Source organism: Cololabis saira, chromosome 23 (assembly GCF_033807715.1).
Source record: "Cololabis saira isolate AMF1-May2022 chromosome 23, fColSai1.1, whole genome shotgun sequence".
In the NCBI taxonomy this organism is placed as follows: Eukaryota; Metazoa; Chordata; class Actinopteri; order Beloniformes; family Belonidae; genus Cololabis; species Cololabis saira.
Window position 1 is genome coordinate 1,192,501 of NC_084609.1, and position 21,116 is coordinate 1,213,616.

Consider the following 21,116-nt stretch of genomic DNA (forward strand, 5'->3'; position numbering starts at 1 on the left):
TAATTTAGACACTAACCTGGAAAGTTTTGATAACAACTTTAAAGTGTTTAGGTTCAATAAATCTATTATCCTGGCGGGAAGTTGTAAGTCTAATTGGTTAATTTTATATGTTTTATTTATTATGGCCTTAAGTTGTTGGTATTCTAAAAATGTATTACTGCTAATTCCATATTGAACAATAAGTGTATTGAAAGGTACAAACTGCCCTCCTATAATTACATGCTGTAGATACCGTATTCCTTGATCTCTCCATTGAAGAAAGTTTACCATCTTTTTATCATTTTTTAGGATGTCTGGGTTGTTCCATATGGGTGTACGGTCACATGGAAAAAGTGAAATTTTAGCTACTTTGAGAAATTCCCACCAGACTGTCAGAGTTGTGCTAATAGTAATACTTTTGAAACATTTATGATGTTTAATGCTTTGACTAATAAATGGTAACTCTGAAATTTCTAGCTCATTGCAAAATACTTGCCCAGCCAGAGTCCAGCCATTGACTATCTGATGGTATCATTGAGAAAAAATTATTCACTTTTGGTAAAACCATCATCTTAACGGTGGCAATTCTTCCCATGAGTGAAATGGGAAGAGAGTTCCATCTGTAAAGATCATCTTCTATTTTCTTTAAAAGCTGAACATAATTTAATTTTATTAACTCTGACAGCCTAGGGGAGATGTTTATGCCTAAATATCTAATGTTCCCTGTTTGTAATTTAGTATTGGCTATATTCCTAAAATTGCAGTTAACACACAAAACAGTGGATTTAGAACAATTAATAGAATAGTCATTATGAAAATCCCTCTATAAGTGCAATTGTCTGTGATAGTGAAGATCGTGAGTTCTGGAGGAAGAGGAGTACGTCATCCGCATAAAGACTTATTTTGTGCTCTAATGTTTTGCATTGTATACCTTTTAATATTTTGATTTTGTCTAATAGCTGCTGCTAAAGGTTCAATAAATATTGCAAATAGTGAGGGAGAGAGAGGGCAACCTTGTCGAGTGCATCTTTTCCAAGTTAAAGCTTGAAGAGATTTGATCATTTGTCCTTACACGTGCCTTGGGCGAGCTATATAATATTTTTATCCAGTCAATAAAAGATTCGCCAAATACAAATTTATGTAAAGTTGCCAATAGAAACTTGCAATTTACCCGATCAAATGCTTTTTCAGCATCTAAACATATAATAGTAGTTTCCAGTTTATTGATATTCGAATAATCTATAATATTAAGTAATCTACGAGTATTAGTAAGGGGTGACTCTTCAGACGTTCGGTAAGAGCTTTGCTGATTATTTTAAGGTCTACATTTATCGATGATATTGGGCGATAGCTCGATGCAGGACTTGTTGATCACTTGTCTTCTTCTTTCTCTGCTCTACCTTTCATTTGTACTCTGATGGAGGAATCTCATCTTTTATATCTGGGACTGTTGATTGCATTTTAGGTTGATTCAAGTCTTAATTTTGTCTCACTGTCTCATCAACAGTTGATTCTGTTTTACCAGCTTCATTTATTCAGTATCAATAAACTGGACTTAACAAGTGTCTCACTCTAATATTTATGTGGACTTCCTTTAGATGTCATGTGACCATGTCCTTGTTTCAGTCGGATCATCGTGTATCTAAACATTCATTTTCCATCCAGAGGGGTATTCCAGAAAGCGGGTTTTGTTTGTTACCCCTGAGATGAGGGTAACCTGGAGTTTTCAGTTCCAGAAAGCGATGTAACTCAAACTCTGAGTCAGTTACTATGGCAACTGACCCTGTGAACCTAACCTGCTCGCTAGCAGGTTTTCTTCAATAATAATAAATAATATGTGATTATTTTCTTCAATAAACCCTGAGTTTCTCTCTGTGTCCTCCCTCCTGCTGAGCCTGAAGCAGCTATTTATATATATATGTATGTATATATATATATATATATATATGTATATATATATATATATATATATATATATATATATATAATTATTATCCGACATGGGGTGTCCTTTCCTCCGGAATCACATTGACATCGAAGCCGAATTAATTCGCAATGCGTTACGTCAGGAGAGGATGTTTAGACCAAGATTAGATATACTTTAATTCCCTGATGAGTACCTTACAGAACGTTACCGTTTTTCGTCACACTATTATTTATCTGAACGACATTCTCCAGCCATATGTATCCAACATTACAAAACGCGGACGTGCTCTCAGTTCAGAGCAAATTCTTGTTGCGCTTTGCTTTTTTGCCAAAGGCAGTTTCCTACACAACATTGGCGACGTAGAACATATTGGGAATTATTTTAATATTAATTATATAAATAATTCATTATATAAATAATTCATTATATTAATAATAATTATTTCAATATTTAATAATACAATATTTTGCGGGCCTCTGCCTTCTTTCTGTTGGCTGAGCAGAACTCAACTGTTAATCGGGATAAAGCCACTATACATTGAAATGGCCACTGAATATATCAAATATGATTAAAACTGAAGTGAGGTACAATCATAGGCCCAACCAAATTATGCCTTACCTGTCTGAATTATGTTTTTGTATTTCATTTTCAACTGCTGCCAAGTGCGCCTGTGGGGTTGCATCTAAATGACTCATGATTCAATACCATTCCACCACTGTTTTCATCTGTAATATCATAAGACAGTGTGCTTAAATGTTGAATGAATACTGCATTCAAACGTACGCATTGACTCGGGCAGCAACTTTCTCCCACGCCAATTGTCTCTCCTTTGCTGCTGCGTTGCTTTTTTTTCCGAAATGTGCTCTCATACTCGCCATACGCATGTATTAAAACTTCTAACTCCAGTGGCGTGAAGTCAGTGGATCTTTTGTTGTCACCGGTTGCCATGGTGAATTGTAGTATCAGGGCTCCATTGATGAAGGCTTTTTATTTTCTTCATCAAGGTTAACATACTCAGAGTTGAGCAAGTGCTGACAGGAACCAGTGATGGCGCTTTTCCACTAGTACCTACTCAGCATGCCTCGTCCTTGTTTGTTTTTAAACACCCAGGTGAGAAGTGGACGGGTTGGAGCGAAGCTGCTGTGACTTACCCTGCGTTCACACTGCAGTGGACGGGGCTTACAGTGGGCGGGGCTAAAGCTGCGCTGCAGAAGTGGAGGGAACAGTAGTTTCCTATTTCACCATAAATCACACTTTGGGACGCCTTCTTTATATTTTAGCGTTATTTCCGCATAGATAAGAGTGAGTTTGATGATCCTTAACACGTTTGGTCCGCGGATCAACATCCACCGCCAGCGAGCCCTTGCTCCCGGTGAAGGCTGATTTATGGTTCCGCGTCACACCAACGCAGACCCTACGGAGTAGGGTTCGCGGCGACGCGCACCGTACCGCAACCCTACGCCGTCCATTTAACACAGAACCATAATTCAGGCGAAGCTGCAGTCTGTCTGCGCTGATACTGACACACCGGGTCGGAGCGGATTTGGTCATGATGTTTGACCTGTGTTTTGTGATTAATAAGCACGGTTTTTAATTATTTTGCGTTGGATCGATGTAGCAAATAAAATCGTTGGGACCATCCAGCTCCTCAATCATCAGATACCTGTTTCACGTGAGTAGTTCAGGTAAAAACGGCTGTCAAATCAGCAAAAATGTCCGTTTGCTGGATGAAATACATTAATTCCTGATAAAATAAGTGTGTTAGTGCACAGCTATGCTCATGTGTGCATGTGAATGAGTGTACATTTGTGTGTACACGAAAGTACAATCTGCATTGAGGCTTCTTGCTTCGGGAATCCCAGTCTGTGATTGGACGCTGCTTCGGCGTCGCCGCTGCTCATTTGCATAAATTTCCTTCTTTTCAACTTCAAATTGACGCCCTGCTTCGGCTGCTCCCGACGCCTCCGCTGCTCCCGCTGCATCTCGACGCGCGTTTTCATAGAAAATGAATGGCAGCCGGCTGCCTATGACGCCCGTGACGTCAATTGGCAACTCTTTTTTTTGTTTGTTTGTGTCGGTGCTGATGAGAAATCAGCTGGGAGCCGCGAGCGGCTGAGAAGTGACAGAGCTCCTGGTAGATCGTTCCTTATCGTCCATCTACATCCCTTTTTATTCTCTCCTCAGCCACCAGGTTTATGAACATCTGCACCCCAGAGTTGGATCACGAAACAGACGTTTGCGCTAACATTGCCTGTTGAATAAAATTGCCACAAGCCGCGAGTCTCGCACTGATTCCTGCTTCCTGATTCAAACGTCTGACAGCCCCGCCCCCCCGACCAATCCCCGACCGTGTATTGTGAAGACAGGGCCGACTCAGCACACTTAGAACCTCGGCAGAATAGGTACAGAAAAAGTATCTATTCGGCACGCCTCCACCTGCCTCGGCCCTTAGTGGAAAAGTGCAAGACGAGGGCGTAGCGAGTGGAGGCGGGCTGAGTAGGTACTAAATGGTAAATGGCTTACACTTATATAGCGCTTTCCAGCTGTACTCCTACAGCCCCAAAGCGCTTTACACTGCAAACATTCACCCACACACACACCGGTTGTCGGCGGAGCTGCCATACACAACGGCGCTGGCCTGACAACCGGGAGCAACCGGGGGATTCAGTGTCTTGCCCAAGGACACTTTGGTGGACACAGGCAGAACTAGGGTTCGAACCACTGACCTTCAGGTTCATGGGCAAACGCTCTACCAACTGAGCCACCTTCCCCCTACTAGTGGAAAAGCGCTATAAGAGACCATCTCTCATGTGTTGGCCTCCCTTCATGGGTTATCCATAACATCTACAATCAATGTCAAAGACAGTGGACACCGAGGACCAGGGCTGGTGTTGCGCCACAAAGGGAGTGCTGGTTCAGTTATTAGAAAGTAATTAATAATTGTCTTACGATAGTTATTAATAACCAATAAAGACGATGACTTATCAAAATGAATCCATTAAAACGGGGCACGACCTGACTTATCAGGAAATAATAACTAAACAGCAAAATCAATCTCAAAGTAGACGTTATTCCCTACGTGTCAGCCTGTTGCCAGGGGGGGCGTTACAGAATAACAGTGAAGGAAGGAGCACAGAACTTTGCAACCATCAGCTGTGACAAATATCTATAAAATGAACACAAACAACTTCTCTCATTCAAATCAATCAGAATTTATTTACAAAAGTCTTAAAAGAAAGCTAAACAAAACTTGGGATGAATTCCGATGCCTAAACTACACATAAACAAATACTAACTAAACATTAAACACAAACTTCAGATCATCTATATGTGGGTGTGTGTCAGTGCGTATGTGAGAATTATTTCTTTCAAACTAAATTAACTAAACTGGTGCATTTTAACTGAACTCTCAAAATAAATGATATCAGCACTGATCACAAATGTACACTTTTTATCCAGTGTGAATACGTTGGTGACTCCTTAGATGACTTGATTGGCTAAAAGCCGCTCCACACTGATCACATCTGTAAGGCTTTTCTCCAGTGTGACTACGTTGGTGAATCTTCAAACTATCTTGCCGGGCAAAAGCCACTCCACACTGATCACATCTGTAGGGCTTTTCTCCAGTGTGACTACGTTGGTGAATCGTCAAATGACCTTGCTGGGCAAAAGCCGCTCCACACTGTTCACATCTGTAAGGCTTGTTTCCAGTGTGAATACGTTGGTGAGTCATCAAATGACCTTGCCAGGCAAAAGCAGCTCCACACTGATTACATCTGTAAGGCTTGTTTCCAGTGTGAGTACATTGGTGAGTCGTCAAATGACCTTGCTGGGCAAAAGCTGCTCCACACTGATCACATCTGTAAGGCTTTTCTCCAGTGTGAATACGTTGGTGCCTCCTTAAAGCACCTTGATGGGCAAAAGCCGCTCCACACTGATCACAACTGTAAGGTTTTTCTCCAGTGTGAATACGTTGGTGTTTCCTAAGATCACCTTGATGGGCAAAAGCCGCTCCACACTGATCACATCTGTAAGGTTTTTCTCCAGTGTGAATACGTTGGTGAATCTTCAAACTATCTTGCCGGGCAAAAGCCACTCCACACTGATCACATCTGTAAGGTTTTTCTCCAGTGTGAATACGTTGGTGTTTCCTAAGATCACCTTGATGGGCAAAAGCCGCTCCACACTGATCACATCTGTAAGGCTTTTCTCCAGTGTGAATACGTTGGTGACTCGTTAAAGCACTTTGCTGAGCAAAATCCGCTTCACACTGATCACATCTGTATGGTTTGTTTCCAGTGTGAATACGTTGGTGAGTCGTCAAAGTATCTTGTTGGGCAAAAGCCGCTCCACACTGATCACATCTGTAAGGCTTTTCTCCAGTGTGAATACGTTGGTGCCTCCTTAAAGCACTTTGCTGGACAAAGGCCGCTCCACACTGATCACATTTGTAAGGCTTTTCTCCAGTGTGAATACGTTGGTGTCGCTTTAGATGACCTTGTCGGACAAAAGCCGCTCCACACTGATCACATCTGTATGGTTTGTTTCCAGTGTGAATACGTTGGTGAGTCGTCAAATTATCTTGTTGGGCAAAAGCCGCTCCACACTGATCACATCTGTAAGGCTTTTCTCCAGTGTGAATACGTTGGTGAGTCCTTAAAGCACCTTGATGGGCAAAAGCCGCTCCACACTGATCACATCTGTAAGGCTTTTCTCCAGTGTGAATACGTTGGTGAATCCTTAAAGCACCTTGCTGGGCAAAAGCCGCTCCGCACTGATCACATTTGTGAGGCTTGTCTCCAGTGTGAATACGTTGGTGTTGCTTTAAGTTACCTTTTTGGGCAAAAACTGCTCCACACTGATCACAGCTGTACGGTTTATCACCAGTGTGAGTTTTCTTATGAATCTTCAGGTTTGATGAAGTGGTGAACACTTGCTTGCAATCATCACACCAGTGTCTTTTGGGTCTTCCTTTATGATTCTGTAACAGAGAAGATGACTTACATTATCTTGGCTGCATTATCAAAAGCCTTTTCAGTTTCATTCAAATGCTGCCTGTCATGTTTTTTCATGTGAGACAATTAAGTTTATCTTCTGAGGACTAATGTTAAACATATTTAGCTACAACTAGTACTTAAAGGAGCCGTCTGTAAGAAATGTCCAAAACTGGTACTGCAGTCACTTTCAAAATATTGTTGAGCGGCGTGTACCCTCCCCCTCCTCCCCCCGACCAGAGGTTGCCAGGTAGGCTGCAGAATGCAGCAGGAACGTAGGCTGCCATAATTAGAGCCAAGCTGGCAACCCGGATGCCGAAACAATACTGACTTTGTGATTGGGAGATAGGTGGAAGGTGGAGCTTCAGAAACAATACTGACTTGGTGATTGGAAGATAGGTGGAGGGTGGAGCTTCAGAAACAATACTGACTTGGTGATTGGGAGATAGGTGGAGGGTGGAGCTTCAGAAACAATACGGACTTGGTGATTGGGAGATAGGTGGAGGGTGGAGCTTCAGAAACAATACTGACTTGGTGATTGGAAGATAGGTGGAGGGTGGAGCTTCAGAAACAATACTGACTTGGTGATTGGGAGATAGGTGGAGGGTGGAGCTTCAGAAACAATAAGGACTTGGTGATTGGGAGATAGGTGGAGGGTGGAGCTTCAGAAACAATACTGACTTGGTGATTGGGAGATAGGTGGAGGGTGGAGCTTCAGGCCAAAACAAAAAATGACAACATAAACATCAGTTGAGGGCTGCAACTCCTCTTTTTAAACTGGAATATCCTGGCTTGAGTGCTGTTGTCAGTGACAAAAGTATTTGAAATTAACATGATTTTTAAATGTGTGTTGACATATCGGGGTCATTTTATGATTCGTTTTATTATTGCTCTTACATACAGCTCCTTTAACAGTACGACACCTTCAGATGAGACTTCTTATACGTCTACGTAATAAGTGTAAAATTTGAGAGCTGCTGAAAAACACTCAAAACCCATTCATGAACTATTTATATTGAACATAATATTGAACATGAACTGTCCCCCCCCCCCCCCCCCCCACACACACACACACACACACACACACACACACACACACACACAGTGTGAAAAAGTGTTTTTCTTATTTCTTTGCATGTTAGTCACACTTAAATGTTTCAGATCCTCAAACAAATTTAAATATTAGACAACGATAACACAAGTAAACACAAAATGCAGTTTTTAAATAAAGGTTTTTATTATTAAGGGGAAAAAAATCCAAACCTACATAGCCCTTTGTGAAAGAGTGATTGACCCCCCCTTTTAAAACATAAATTATCTGTGGTTTATCACATCTTTGGAAAGCTGAGTTCAATTTCTCCAGCCACACCAAGGCCTGATTACTGCCACACCTGTTCTCAATCAAGAAATCACTTAAATAGGACACGTCATTTCAGAAAAGGAACATCATACCAACAGTAAAACATGGTGGTGGTAGTGTGATGGTCTGGGACTGTTTTGCTGCTTCAGGACCTGGAAGACTTGCTGTGGTAAATGGAACCATGAATTCTGCTGTCTACCAAAAAATCCTGAAGGAGAATGTCTGGCCATCTGTTCGTGAGCTCAAGCTGAAACCACGTGGGTTCTGCAGCAGGACAATGATCCAAAACACACCAGCAAGTCCACCTCTGAATGGCTTAAGAAAAACTAAATGAAGACCTTGGAGTGGCCTAGTCAAAGTCCCGACCTGAATCCCATTGAGATGCTGTGGCATAGTCTTTGGAGCTACCCACAGGTACAACAGTGCACGTGTTGCACAGTCTAGGTGTACATAGGGGTTGAGAAACACTTAAAAGTTGAAAAAGGTTGGAAGTCAGAAGTTGGAGGCTTGTTGTCCAGACAGAGTTGAGGCAAAGTCTGGACAGAAAACCCAGCTAAAACACATCGAACTGAGTTTTGCAAAACAACACGGTCTTAATGTTGCTGCTCTAGACCATCGAACTGGATGAAGGATGCGTTCACTGGTTCTTGGTAACCAGTGGGTTTTCACCAGTGCAGCTGGATGGATGGCTCCTCGGCTGATGCTAGTCGCACCGGTCGGAGATGAGGTGTAGTACTTGCAGAACTTAAGAACAGCAGATGGAGAGCCAGGTCAAGAGAGAGCAAGATGCGGGGAGCTGCAGCTATTTATTAACCAGCGGGTCTGCTTCATGTCAGCAAAGGGGGCCCATGATGTTTAATGGGTCTCTGTCCAACGCACTATCCACGCGTCACTTTCCCATCTCATACCAAAAGCCACACACTGCAAAGCCTGCTGGGCTTTGGGGTCATTGTCTAGGTTTCTTTGTTTCAGGCCATGTGGTCAACTGTAAGACAATGTGGTCTTACAGTTGATGTTAGAACTCAGTTTGGCCCCAGGGTTGATGTTAGCCCTTACAATGTTCAACACAGGGCTGTGGGCAAACACTTGGAAAATTGTTAGTCTTGCATACCAAACTTTAAAGTCTTTAAACAAAAACTTTGGATTTATATTAGTGATGCACCGAAATGAAACTTTGTGGCCGATACCGAAACCGAAAATAATAATAAACACTTGGCCGAATACCGTGCAATACCGGACATGGTTTTCGCAGTTTTTACATTGATTTTGCCAATTTTTTCACCATTGCATAAATCAAATAAAGGGCTTTCCACAAGCGCTGGCTGCCGGCCATATAGCCGACTACTCGATTAGGTCCAGCCGGCTACTTTAATGACGCTTATTTTTATAGCCTATAAATATTATTTTTCGATTTTAATAAAATTAAATGTTTTTCTCATAGACTGACAATAATGTCAAACTGAACCGCACTCATTAAAGTTGTGATTCGCTCTGCTTGCACCACAAATTACTCTGATCACCGCCGACTTCATAGAGAAACTCCGCGGCCCCGACATGCGGTGTGTCTGTGTGCGTGCGTGTGTGTGTGTGTGCGTGTGTGTGTGTGCGCGCTCAGCGCAGTGAATGTGTCGGAACTCGGATCAACAAGCAGAGCTCACCAGATGATTCTTTTGTCACCATAAAAACGGTACGTCCTTATTACTCAGGCTACCCACTAAAAAATTGAATCAGTTTAATCAGTTCGTATTAAAAAGAAAACCTAACCGCGTTGCATCGTTTAGCCCAAAACGTTCTACCGGTAATCCAGTCTTCTCTTCAAGCGTTCAATTAGCACCACCTGCGACACGTGAGAGTGTATTTTCATACACTTCATTAGTTACACTAATGAATAAAAGAAGATGCAATGGCGAGTGAGTTGTAATAATAATGATAATACAGTGTTTCCTACAATTGTACAGGCTTGGCAGGGCGCCAGGCCAATGAGAGCCCCCGCCAGGCCAGAAAAGAAAAAAAAATAATATGCAAAAAATAAGCGACGTATCTATCCATTCATTCAGAAATCAATAATCATTTCCATTTGGGAGCCTCTGTGCGGTGCTGAATATGCAATGCTGTGTTTTGCGGTGTGCTTCTCATCGAACTGACTGGAGGCAACACGTTGCGGCAGTGAGTGAAGCCTGAATTATGGTTCTGCGTTAAATCGACGCAGAGCCTACGGCGTAGGGTACGCAGCGACGCACGCAGTATGGTGCGTACTGCCGCGTACCCTACGCCGTAGCCTCTGCATTGTTGTAACGCGGGACCATAAATCAGCCTTAAGTCCCTTTAGGCTAATACTGTGAGAAATAACCTGGTGGAGGTGCGCAAACTGCGCATGTGCAGCATCAGCAGGAGCTACATGTGAAGTGTGTTATGCGGTGAAAGAAAGCAGCAGGTTAAAACATGAGTAAGAAATGCTTAAAACAATGTTCATATTACTGTTGCATGCACTGTAGGTTTAAACAGCACTTTGGAAAAAAGCCAAATTGATACGGGGGGTACTTAAAAAACGAGCCGTCGATTCGTCGCATTAAACTCCCCGACTTGAGTCGACCAGCTAAATCCTGCGTTGGGGACAGCCCAAATACTTTTGTATAGCTTAAGAGTAAGTGTCATTCCCATTTTTAAAAGTGGAGACAGGCATCAGTTTTCCAACTATAGACCAATCTCCCTGCTCTCACAATTCTCAAAGATTTTAGAAAAATTGTTCATACAAAGGCTTGATACATTTCTAATAAACACAATATACTGAATGACCATCAGTATGGTTTTAGGTCTAATAGGTCCACCTCAATGGCAGTGACTGAACTGGTAGAAGAAATTTCAACTGCAGTTGATAAAGAATTTACAGTAGGAGTTTTCATTGATTTAAAAAAAGCCTTTGATACCATTAACCACAGGCTTTTGATGAAAAAAATGGAGGGATATGGTATCAGAGGTATAGCCTATACATGGCTACAAAACTACCTGGAAGACAGATTCCAATATATACATCTGAACAATGAAAATTCTAATTTATTAAAAGTTACATATGGTGTTCCACAAGGATCTGTGCTGGGTCCCATACTGTTTATTTTGTATATTAATGATATTTGTAATGTGTCGAAACTGTTAAAATTTGTGTTGTTTGCCGACGATACCAGTATATATTGCTCTGGTAAACATTTGGAACAGCTTTTGAGTGCAGTGGAAAAAGAGTTGAAAGTTCTTAAAAGTTGGTTTGATATCAATAAATTATCACTGAATTTAAGTAAAACTAAATTTATAATCTTTGGTAACCGAAAAGTAAATTGTGAAGTTAAGCTCAAAATCAATGATGTCGAAATTGAACGAGTATGTGAAAATAAATTCTTGGGCGTGATAATTGATGATAAACTTGATTGGAAAACACATATAAACAATATTAAATCTAAATTGTCAAAAACCATTCCAATCCTATACAAGACAAAATAACTTTTAAATCAGAAATCCACTTACATACTGTACTGTTCACTCATTGTTTCATATATTACTTACTGTGTGGAGGTATGGGGAAATACTTACATAACAAACATTGATCCAATAATTAAATTACAAAAGGGAGCCATAAGAATTGTAAATAATTCAAAATACTGCGACCCAACGAACCCACTCTTCATTAAACTAAATACCTTAAAATTTGTAGATCTAGTTGAGTAGTACTGCATTCAGGAAATGTTTTCACCCAGAGAAAGTCGGTATGAACTCAGGGGAACTTGTAAAAATAAAGGTAAGGACAAACTTTAGAAGTAGATGTGTTTCTGTTAAAGGGGTAAACTTGTGGAATAGTCTCTTTGATGAGCTAAAAATGTGTAGTTCTATCCGCAAATTCAAGGTCAGGTTCAAGCCCCAGAACGACAACCAAGATGAACCACCTTGGGCCCCTGAGCAAGGCCTTAACCCTAATTGCTCCCCGTGTGTTTGTTCTCTCAAATGTAAGTCGCTTTGGATAAATGCGTATGCTAAATGACAGTATTATTATTATTCTCTACGGAGCCACTCTGGTGACATTTGAAAAAAATAAAATAATGCGTGGCCACGAATTAATATCTCGTGGCCAACAAATTATTGATGCGTGGCCACGCATTATTTAATTTTTTTTTAAATAATGCATGGCCACAAGATATTAACACAATGCGTGGCCACGAGATATTAACTCATGGCCACGAGTTAATAATGCGTGGCCACACATTATTTTATTTTTTTTCAAATGTCATCAAAGGGGCTTTGTACTTCTCAATACGCTGTAAAAGTGTCTTAAGCCAACTCATTGGCTGGTCAAATGGGTTAAACATTAACTGGGAAGGTAACGTTTGCTAGCATGAATGCTAACATGACTTATTAAACTAACGTTAAGTTTAAAATATGTATAACATTACGGTGACGTGACTTCCGGGTGGCGCCTGACTGCGATGCACGTGTAGCTCAACAGCTAGCCTTCAACAACCTCTCAAATCCTCATTTTTTTAACCGACTAAACTAAAGCTTATGCTGTGATGACTAAAGTCATCACAGCATAATGTCTCAAGGGAAGCCTGGGAGTAAACGAGAACGAAACAGCATGTCACCGTTGAAAAAAAACCAATGGTTACGATGCCGAGAGAGGATCTGGACGACGCCATAGCTAATGCTGTTAGCTCTGCTAGGCTAGCGCAGCAGCAGAAACTCAGCGAGTTTATTCAGTCTGCAGTGAAAGAAGCGGTCAACGACATCCTCACCCCACAGCTAGCAGAACTGACGCAGCAAATACAAGACACCAAGGCTACTGTGAGTGAGCTGGCCAAGAGCTTTGAGTCGTCACATAAATCCATTCAGAGTAACACAGCTAAGTTTGACACGCTACAAGCTAAAGTGAGAGCCAATAGACATCAAGCCAACGATCTCCAGCGACAAGTGGGGGAACTCACCACGAAAATCTCCCAGATGGAGGACCGCAGCCCAAGAGCTAACGTGAGACTGGTCGGGCTGAAAGAAGTTGAAGAAGGGTCGGACAATCTGGACCCTAGTGGTCTGTAGAGGACCTGCAGGTCTGGATCTGGACCCTAGTGGTCTGTAGAGGACCTGCAGGTCTGGATCTGGACCCTAGTGGTCTGTAGAGGACCTGCAGGTCTGGATCTGGACCCTAGTGGTCTGTAGAGGACCTGCAGGTCTGGATCTGGACCCTAGTGGTCTGTAGAGGACCTGCAGGTCTGGATCTGGACTCTAGTGGACTGTAGAGGACCTGCAGGTCTGGATCTGGACCCTAGTTGTCCGTAGAGGACCTGCAGGTCTGGATCTGGACCCTAGTGGTCTGTAGAGGACCTGCAGGTCTGGATCTGGACCCTAGTGGTCCGTAGAGGACCTGCAGGTCTGGATCTGGACCCTAGTGGTCCCGTAGAGGACCTGCAGGTCTGGATCTGGACCCTAGTGGTCCTGTTGAGCTGTTGCAATTTCTTTCTTTTTTTGCACTTTAAATGGATATTGAAAGGAATATTTGAGTTGTTTATTTCTCAGTTATTTATTTCATACAATTAACTTTTGGATTTTTTTTTGTTTTTGCCCAAAAGACCATGGGCAAAAACAAAAAAAAACACGTTCTTGCCTTTAAATATGTTTAAAAGGGATGAAACATTAAAGTTTTCAGTTATAATTGCATAAATTGTTTATTTTTCATTACTTTATATACTGTATTAGGGTTCGTTTGCATAAAATACTAAAAACCAAATTCTCAAAAATTAAAAACTGAAAAAACACAAAAGTGAAAACAAAAGAAAAAATAAAAACGGAATGTTGGAAAAACTAAAAGTGATTTCCTCCGTCTCTGTTTCCTCCCTGGATGTGTTTGGTAATTCTGCCCCACGATGTTTCTGTTTCAGTTCTATCAGCATTCTGGGAGCTGATTGGTCCTTACAGCATCATTAGCTGCAATACTTGCTGTTGAATCTCAATATAATACTAGTATTAATATGTTGCAGAACTACAGTCATATCATTCATGCAACAGCTGAAAAAACTGTTTTAATAACACAAACCCAAATCAATATTGGAATCAAATCTTGATAATTGATTCTGAATCTAAAGAATTGAATGGATTGTTTCCATTTGAATGGATCCCCAGCCCTGCTCACCATGTCCAGCTCCTCCCGCAGGTCGATCTTGACCGGTTTCCTGCTGCGTTTCCCGGGATTCTTCACCTTCCCCTCCGGCATCTGTATGCAAAATCAATTCATCAATTCAAAAGTTGTGTAAAGTTCACTTTTATTTATAAAAGTATGAACGAAAGTGCCATAACATTTGTTGTGCAAACATCTCAGCAAACATCAGCACTTGTCAGTAACACATATTTAGTGTAAAAATGTCAAATAAAATATAGCTTATTGCCACTGCCAGGGCATTAATGTCATCATGTTTTTTTATGAAAAAAAAAAAAGTCTACCAACAAAATCCTGATCCACAATCATGACATTAAAACAGGCAATTTCTGAGGAAACAGCAGAAACTTTTAACGGGGAGCAGCTTTACCGTCTATATTCAGCACCAAATGTCCCTGTTAGAAAGTGTGAAGCACAAAATCACTGTTGAAATTTCCTTTACAGGGTCGAATCCTCCGTCTGGGAGAACTTTAAAATTAAAATATCCATGTAACCGTAATTTTACCGCTCTCCATGTCTGTTTTAGCTTTTCCACATGTTTTTTCCGCCAACTCTCTTCCGGTTCTGCAACAGCCGGCAAAAGACTTTTCAAAACAAAAGCATGTGAGCAACATGCGTTAATGCGCGATAAAATAAATGTTGGCGTTAATAAATGAATGAGTTAACGAGATAATAACGCGTTAACTTGCCCAGCCCTAATAAATATGCATATAAAAGTTAAATTGGATGGCAGTGATATTGAAAGAGTAAACTAAATCAGATTTCTTGGAGTAATAATGGATGAAATTAGCTGGAAATCTCATATTAAGCATGTACAAAACAAAGTTTCAAAGAGCATTGCAGTACTTAACAGAGCAAAACAGGTTTTGGATCACAGGGCCGTCCACATTCTTTACTGGTCACTAGTTCTTCCATATTTCACTTACTGTGCAGAAATTTGGGGCATTAACTATAAAACCAGGTTCCACTCATTACTCGTACTTCAAAAGAGAGAAATACGATACAATCATAAGGCTGGATATGGAGATCACACTAACTCACTATTCTTACAGTCTAAAGTACTAAAACTCATGGATCTAGTGGCATTTCAATCTGCACCAGTAATGTTTAAAGCAAAAAATCATTCACTACCGGATAAACATTCAGAAATTATTCATTGGGAGGGAAGGGGGTTATCATTTAAACTTCAAATCTTTATTCATGCGTACAACAAAAAGAAGTTTATGTGTATCAGTTTGTGGAATTAAACCGTGGAATGGTTTGAATTTGGAGTTAAAAGAATGTACAAACATAAAACAATTTAAGAAGAAATATAAAGAAATGGTTTATTTGAGGTATAAAAGTGAAGACTGTGTTTAAAGATCAGCAGCTGTTTGTGTTCTGCTATTCTGTCATGTTGTCTTTGTCTGTTTATATACTTAGATATACGGATTATATTTATATCATAGTTATATTATATTTATATCATAGTTATATTATATTTATATCATAGTTATTATATTTATGATAGAGCTTACATCTGGTATTAAACAGGTTATTTTTGTAAAAATTATATATACAAATTAGTGTATAGTATAAAAATAAATACAGACATATAATTTATGTTTAGTTGTGAAAGGGGGTGGGATTAAATAAGTTTATACTTCCTCCCACTTCTTTTCCAACATGTAACTTGAAATATGTGTTTTGATGTTGTTTTTTCTTTATGTGGTGGAATGAACCTGGATTAGTTTTCTTGTTTTTTATACATGTTAGAAATAAACAAATACAAAAGAACTCTAAAACTATCTGTGAATGTTTATGTACCAATACCTGATGTATTATTTTTACAAGAATATCTTTGTATCTAGGAAATCTGAGGATCTCAGGGTTTTATTGTGTGTTTTTAGGTAATAAGGTTATTATATTTATTATATGTATGTGTGTAATTTATAGTAGTTTTGCTGTGTGACTGGGCCCCTAGGAGTTAATCTGTGGAACAGCTTAAATACAGAAATGAAAATGTGGAGCACGTTATTACAATTCAAAAGCTCCTATAAATACAAAATGATTAATAAATATAAAACAAAGGGATAATACACATAGACATGTGTATGTACTATTGTATTATTGCTTGTATAAATACTGTATAGAATGATATTTATTAATGACCTTTTTTTGAGCATCCTTGGGATCGAGGGGTTCGAACCCGCGACCTTCGGATCATGAGCCCGAAGCCCCAACCACTAGGCCACTCCGCTCCCGAACTCCGTGAATATAGTGGAGAAAAAAGGTGAATTAGCCGTTAGCCGTTAGCTCCCCACCTTGCTGTCGTCCATGCCGCGTCAACGGTCCCGTCAGCCGCGAGAAAACACGTCCTAAACCCACGAACTGCGGGTTTAAACACGTCCTAAACCCACGAACTGCGGGTTTAAACACGTCCTAAACCCACGAACTGCGGGTTTAAACACGTCCTAAACCCACGAACTGCGGGTTTATCTCGGTTTGGATTCGCTAGAAGACGAAAAATAAGAAGATATGTAGATCCTTCTAAAAAGGGTTTTATTTTTAAAAACACTGGACTTAAAACATACTTAAAAACACAAGACGTTTCGGTGTTCATCCAAACACCTTCATCAGTTGTTTGGTCCACAGGAAGTAGCTCTGGCAGTTATAGACTCAAAGGAGTCACATGACTAAGGTCACATGACTGCTCAATGAGTGAGCCAGAGAAGATGGTGTCCCAGGAGCCTAAACAGATGCCCCTCCCCCCACCTGTGAGGTGGAGCAAGTTGGTTGGTCTGTTAAGCGCCGGGGTAATGTCTTCAAAACAGCATTGTAAGACGAGGACAAATGATGTCTCAGTCCCCCCCCTCTATTTAAAGAGGGCCGCTCCACTTTCACATAGATGGCCTCCCTTACGCCCCTCTCAAACCATCCATCCTCTCTGTCCAGGACGTGGACGTCCTGATCCCTAAAACTGTGTTTTTCTTTTTGTAGGTGGGTGTAGACTGCAGAGTCTTGTCCCGAAGAATTCCCCCTCCTGTGTTGCGACATGCGTTTGCTGAGCGGCTGTTTCGTCTCCCCAATGTAGAGCTCTTTGCACTCCTCTGTGCATTTCACTGCATACACCAGGTTGCTCTTTTGATGTTTGGGAATCTGATCCTTAGGGTGGACCAACCGCTGTCTCAAGGTGTTTTTAGGTTTAAAGTACACAGGGATGTTGTGCTTGGAGAAAACCCTTCGGAACTTCTCAGACAGTCCAGCCACATATGGAAAGACAACATGACTTCTTCTGGGTTTTGGAGTTTTGGTTTTGGATCTTTCTGCTGGTTCTTTTGTGTTTTGGTGAAGGCCCACTCAGGATAGTGGCACTGTTTTAACGCTTGCTTTATATGTTTCTGTTCTTTGTCCCTTGCCTCTGGGTTGGTGGGCACGGTCTTTGCCCGATGTTGTAGGGTGCGGATCACTCCCAGTTTGTGCTCCAGAGGATGGTGAGAGTCAAACATCAGGTACTGGTCGGTGTGCGTGGGTTTTCGATAAACCTCCACTTGAAGCTCTCCTTCTCCTCCCAGGCTTATACCACAGTCTAAGAAGGGAAGTTGATTTTCCCTCATCTCCTCTTTTGTGAATTTGATGTAATTATCCACAGAGTTGATGTGGTCAGTGAAGGGGCCGATTTCATTGGTCTTCATCTTCACCCATGTGTCGTCCACGTACCTGAACCAGTGAGTGGGACGAGCTCCACTGTAAGTCTCCAGTGCCTTCCTCTCCACTTCCTCCATATATAGGTTGGCCACAATGGGAGACACAGGGGAGCCCATAGCACAGCCATGCTTCTGTCTATAGAAGACCTCTTTATATTTGAAATAGGTGGTACTCAAACATAGCTCCAACAGGGTGCTCACCTGGTCAGGTTGAGTTGTGTTCTGTCCCTTAGTGTGTGGTCATGGCTCAGTCGTTCCCGCACTGTCTCGACTGCCAATGCTGTTGGTACGCATGTGAACAGGGATGTCACATCGTATGACACCATGGTTTCATCTTTCTGCATAGAGAGTCCACTGATTTTGTCCACAAAATCCTTAGAATTCTGTATGTGGTGTGGCGTGTTACCAACTAATGGAGCTAATACAGTGGCCAGGTATTTTGCAATGTTGTATGTAACTGAGTTAATGCTGCTGACAATTGGTCTGAGGGGGTAGTTGTCCTTGTGTATTTTCGGTAAACCATAAAGACAAGGTGTGGTTTCTCCTGGGTACAAACGATAGTATAGCTTGCGGTCTACAACTCCTTGTTTTTCTAAAGACTGTAGGCAATTGATTACCTGTTTCTTGAATTTGCTGGTGGGGTCTCTCTTCAGAAGTTCATATGTGTTATGGTCTCTCAACAGGCTGGTTACCCTGGAATGATAGTCGTCTGTATCCAGCACCACTGTACATCTCCCCTTATCTGCTGGCAAGATAGCGATGTTGTTATCCTTACTTAGAGATGTCAGGGCCCTTTTTTCTTGTTGGGTGAGATTGGATGGTGGGGGTTTTGCGTTCAGAAGAGACATGGAAACCTGAGCACGAAGCTGTTCAGCCACATCCTCAGGGATGTTATTGTTCCGGATAGCTGACTCGGTTGCTGTGATCATGTCTACCACTGGGATTTGGTCCGGTGTTACTGCAAAGTTCAGACCTCTGGCCAAAACCTCCATCTCTGGCTTTGTGAGCTCTCTATCAGACAGGTTTTTCACCCATTTGTCAGACATCTCACTCCCATCAAATTTTTCTTCACATGGAGTATTCCGTCCAAAGCCCTGAGTGTGTGAGCACAAAGAGTCAAACTTCTTAATTTGTCTTTCCTTGCTCTTGGTGTGTTGGGCCAACTGTGCTTGATGCACAAAATCAGTCACTTTGTGTAAAATGTCCTCTGGTAATTTGGTAGCCAACATTTCATGTAACCGTTTGTCTTCTTGCTTCAAGACATCAAGAGTGAAATGGACCTGTCGTATCCTTTCATTTAGTAGCTGTTTTTGTGCTCTCTGTAAAATACCTTTTGTTTTGTGGCCTTTGAGGGATGATCTGAGGCGCAAGCTTTTTGGTGTGATCCCATGAAGCCGACATCTTAGGTGGAAGCGCACATGGTTCCTGTACTCTGCCACTTTTCTTGCTGTTTTCTCATACTCCCGTAGCACCTTCAGGCTGTCCTTGCCAAAATGCTCAGTAATATGTCTGTGGAGATTCATTTATCCAGGTAGAAAGTTCTTCTAAAAAGGGTTTTATTTTTAAAAACACTGGACTTAAAACATACTTAAAAACACAAGACGTTTCGGTGTTCATCCAAACACCTTCATCAGTTGTTTGGTCCACAGGAAGTAGCTCTGGCAGTTATAGACTCAAAGGAGTCACATGACTAAGGTCACATGACTGCTCAATGAGTGAGCCAGAGAAGATGGTGTCCCAGGAGCCTAAACAGATGCCCCTCCCCCCACCTGTGAGGTGGAGCAAGTTGGTTGGTCTGTTAAGCGCCAGGGTAATGTCTTCAAAACAGCATTGTCCCCCCCCTCTATTTAAAGAGGGCCGCTCTTTAAAGCGGCCCTCTTTAAATAGAGGGGGGGGGACTGAGACATCATTTGTCCTCGTCTTACAATGCTGTTTTGAAGACATTACCCCGGCGCTTAACAGACCAACCAACTTGCTCCACCTCACAGGTGGGGGGAGGGGCATCTGTTTAGGCTCCTGGGACACCATCTTCTCTGGCTCACTCATTGAGCAGTCATGTGACCTTAGTCATGTGACTCCTTTGAGTCTATAACTGCCAGAGCTACTTCCTGTGGACCAAACAACTGATGAAGGTGTTTGGATGAACACCGAAACGTCTTGTGTTTTTAAGTATGTTTTAAGTCCAGTGTTTTTAAAAATAAAACCCTTTTTAGAAGAACTTTCTACCTGGATAAATGAATCTCCACAGACAAGATATGTAGATGTTTTTCTCCTCAGTTTACACCGTTGTTCTGCTGCTGCTGCTCCGGCAGACCGAGAACCGCGCATGCGCAGCCGCCTCCTGCGATACGTCAACGTCGCCGCCATATTGGATGTGGCAAGACTGCGCTGTAAACTAATACAAGTGAATGGACTTATTTTCATAAAGCGCCTTTCTACAAAGAAATGTACGTTTTACGTCTCATTTATTCATTCAAACATGCACTTTTTTCCTCTTTTTCTCTCTTTTTTCCTCTTTTTTCCTCTTTTTTCTCCTTTTTTTTCTCTTTTTTCCTCTATTTTAATTTTTTTTTAGTCTTTTTTCCTTATTTTCATAAATCGCCTTTCTACAAAGAAATTTACGTTTTACGGCTCGTTTATTCATTCACACACGCACTAATATACTTGGGAAACATTTCATTTTCTCAGAAGGCAAAGAACTTTATTGATCCCACATAGGAGTAATTCATGTTATATCAGCTATAGAGAACAAGGTAGTGCCGAAAAACAATATATATCCCCCTCACAAAAATAAGAATAATAGAGAAACATATTTTCTCATCAACAAAACATATTTTAAATGTTCAAGTAGCAAAATAACATATAACATATACGGGGAGCTGGTACTGCAGCCTCCTGCTGGCGGGGAGCTGGTACTGCAGCCACCGCGGTCCAGGTTGGAGTAAAACCTCATAATATTAAAGAAAACTCATGTTTTTTGTTT

The 21,116-nt window shown here is 41.4% G+C and overlaps 1 protein-coding gene and 1 pseudogene across 1 annotated transcript; both read right to left on the reverse strand.

Moving 5' to 3' along the window:
• Positions 1-5,299: 5,299 nt before the first annotated feature.
• LOC133424445 (zinc finger protein 665-like) lies at positions 5,300-14,464 on the reverse strand. Its single transcript, XM_061715066.1, has 2 exons — positions 14,424-14,464; positions 5,300-6,887 (listed from the first exon to the last, which is right to left on the reverse strand). The coding sequence occupies exons 1-2, from the start codon at positions 14,424-14,426 to the stop codon at positions 5,358-5,360; spliced, it is 1,533 nt and encodes a 510-aa protein (XP_061571050.1). The 5' UTR covers positions 14,427-14,464; the 3' UTR covers positions 5,300-5,357.
• A 2,693-nt stretch (positions 14,465-17,157) lies between these two features.
• On the reverse strand, positions 17,158-19,656 carry LOC133424553 (uncharacterized; annotated as a pseudogene).
• Between the last annotated feature and the right edge of the window lie 1,460 nt (positions 19,657-21,116).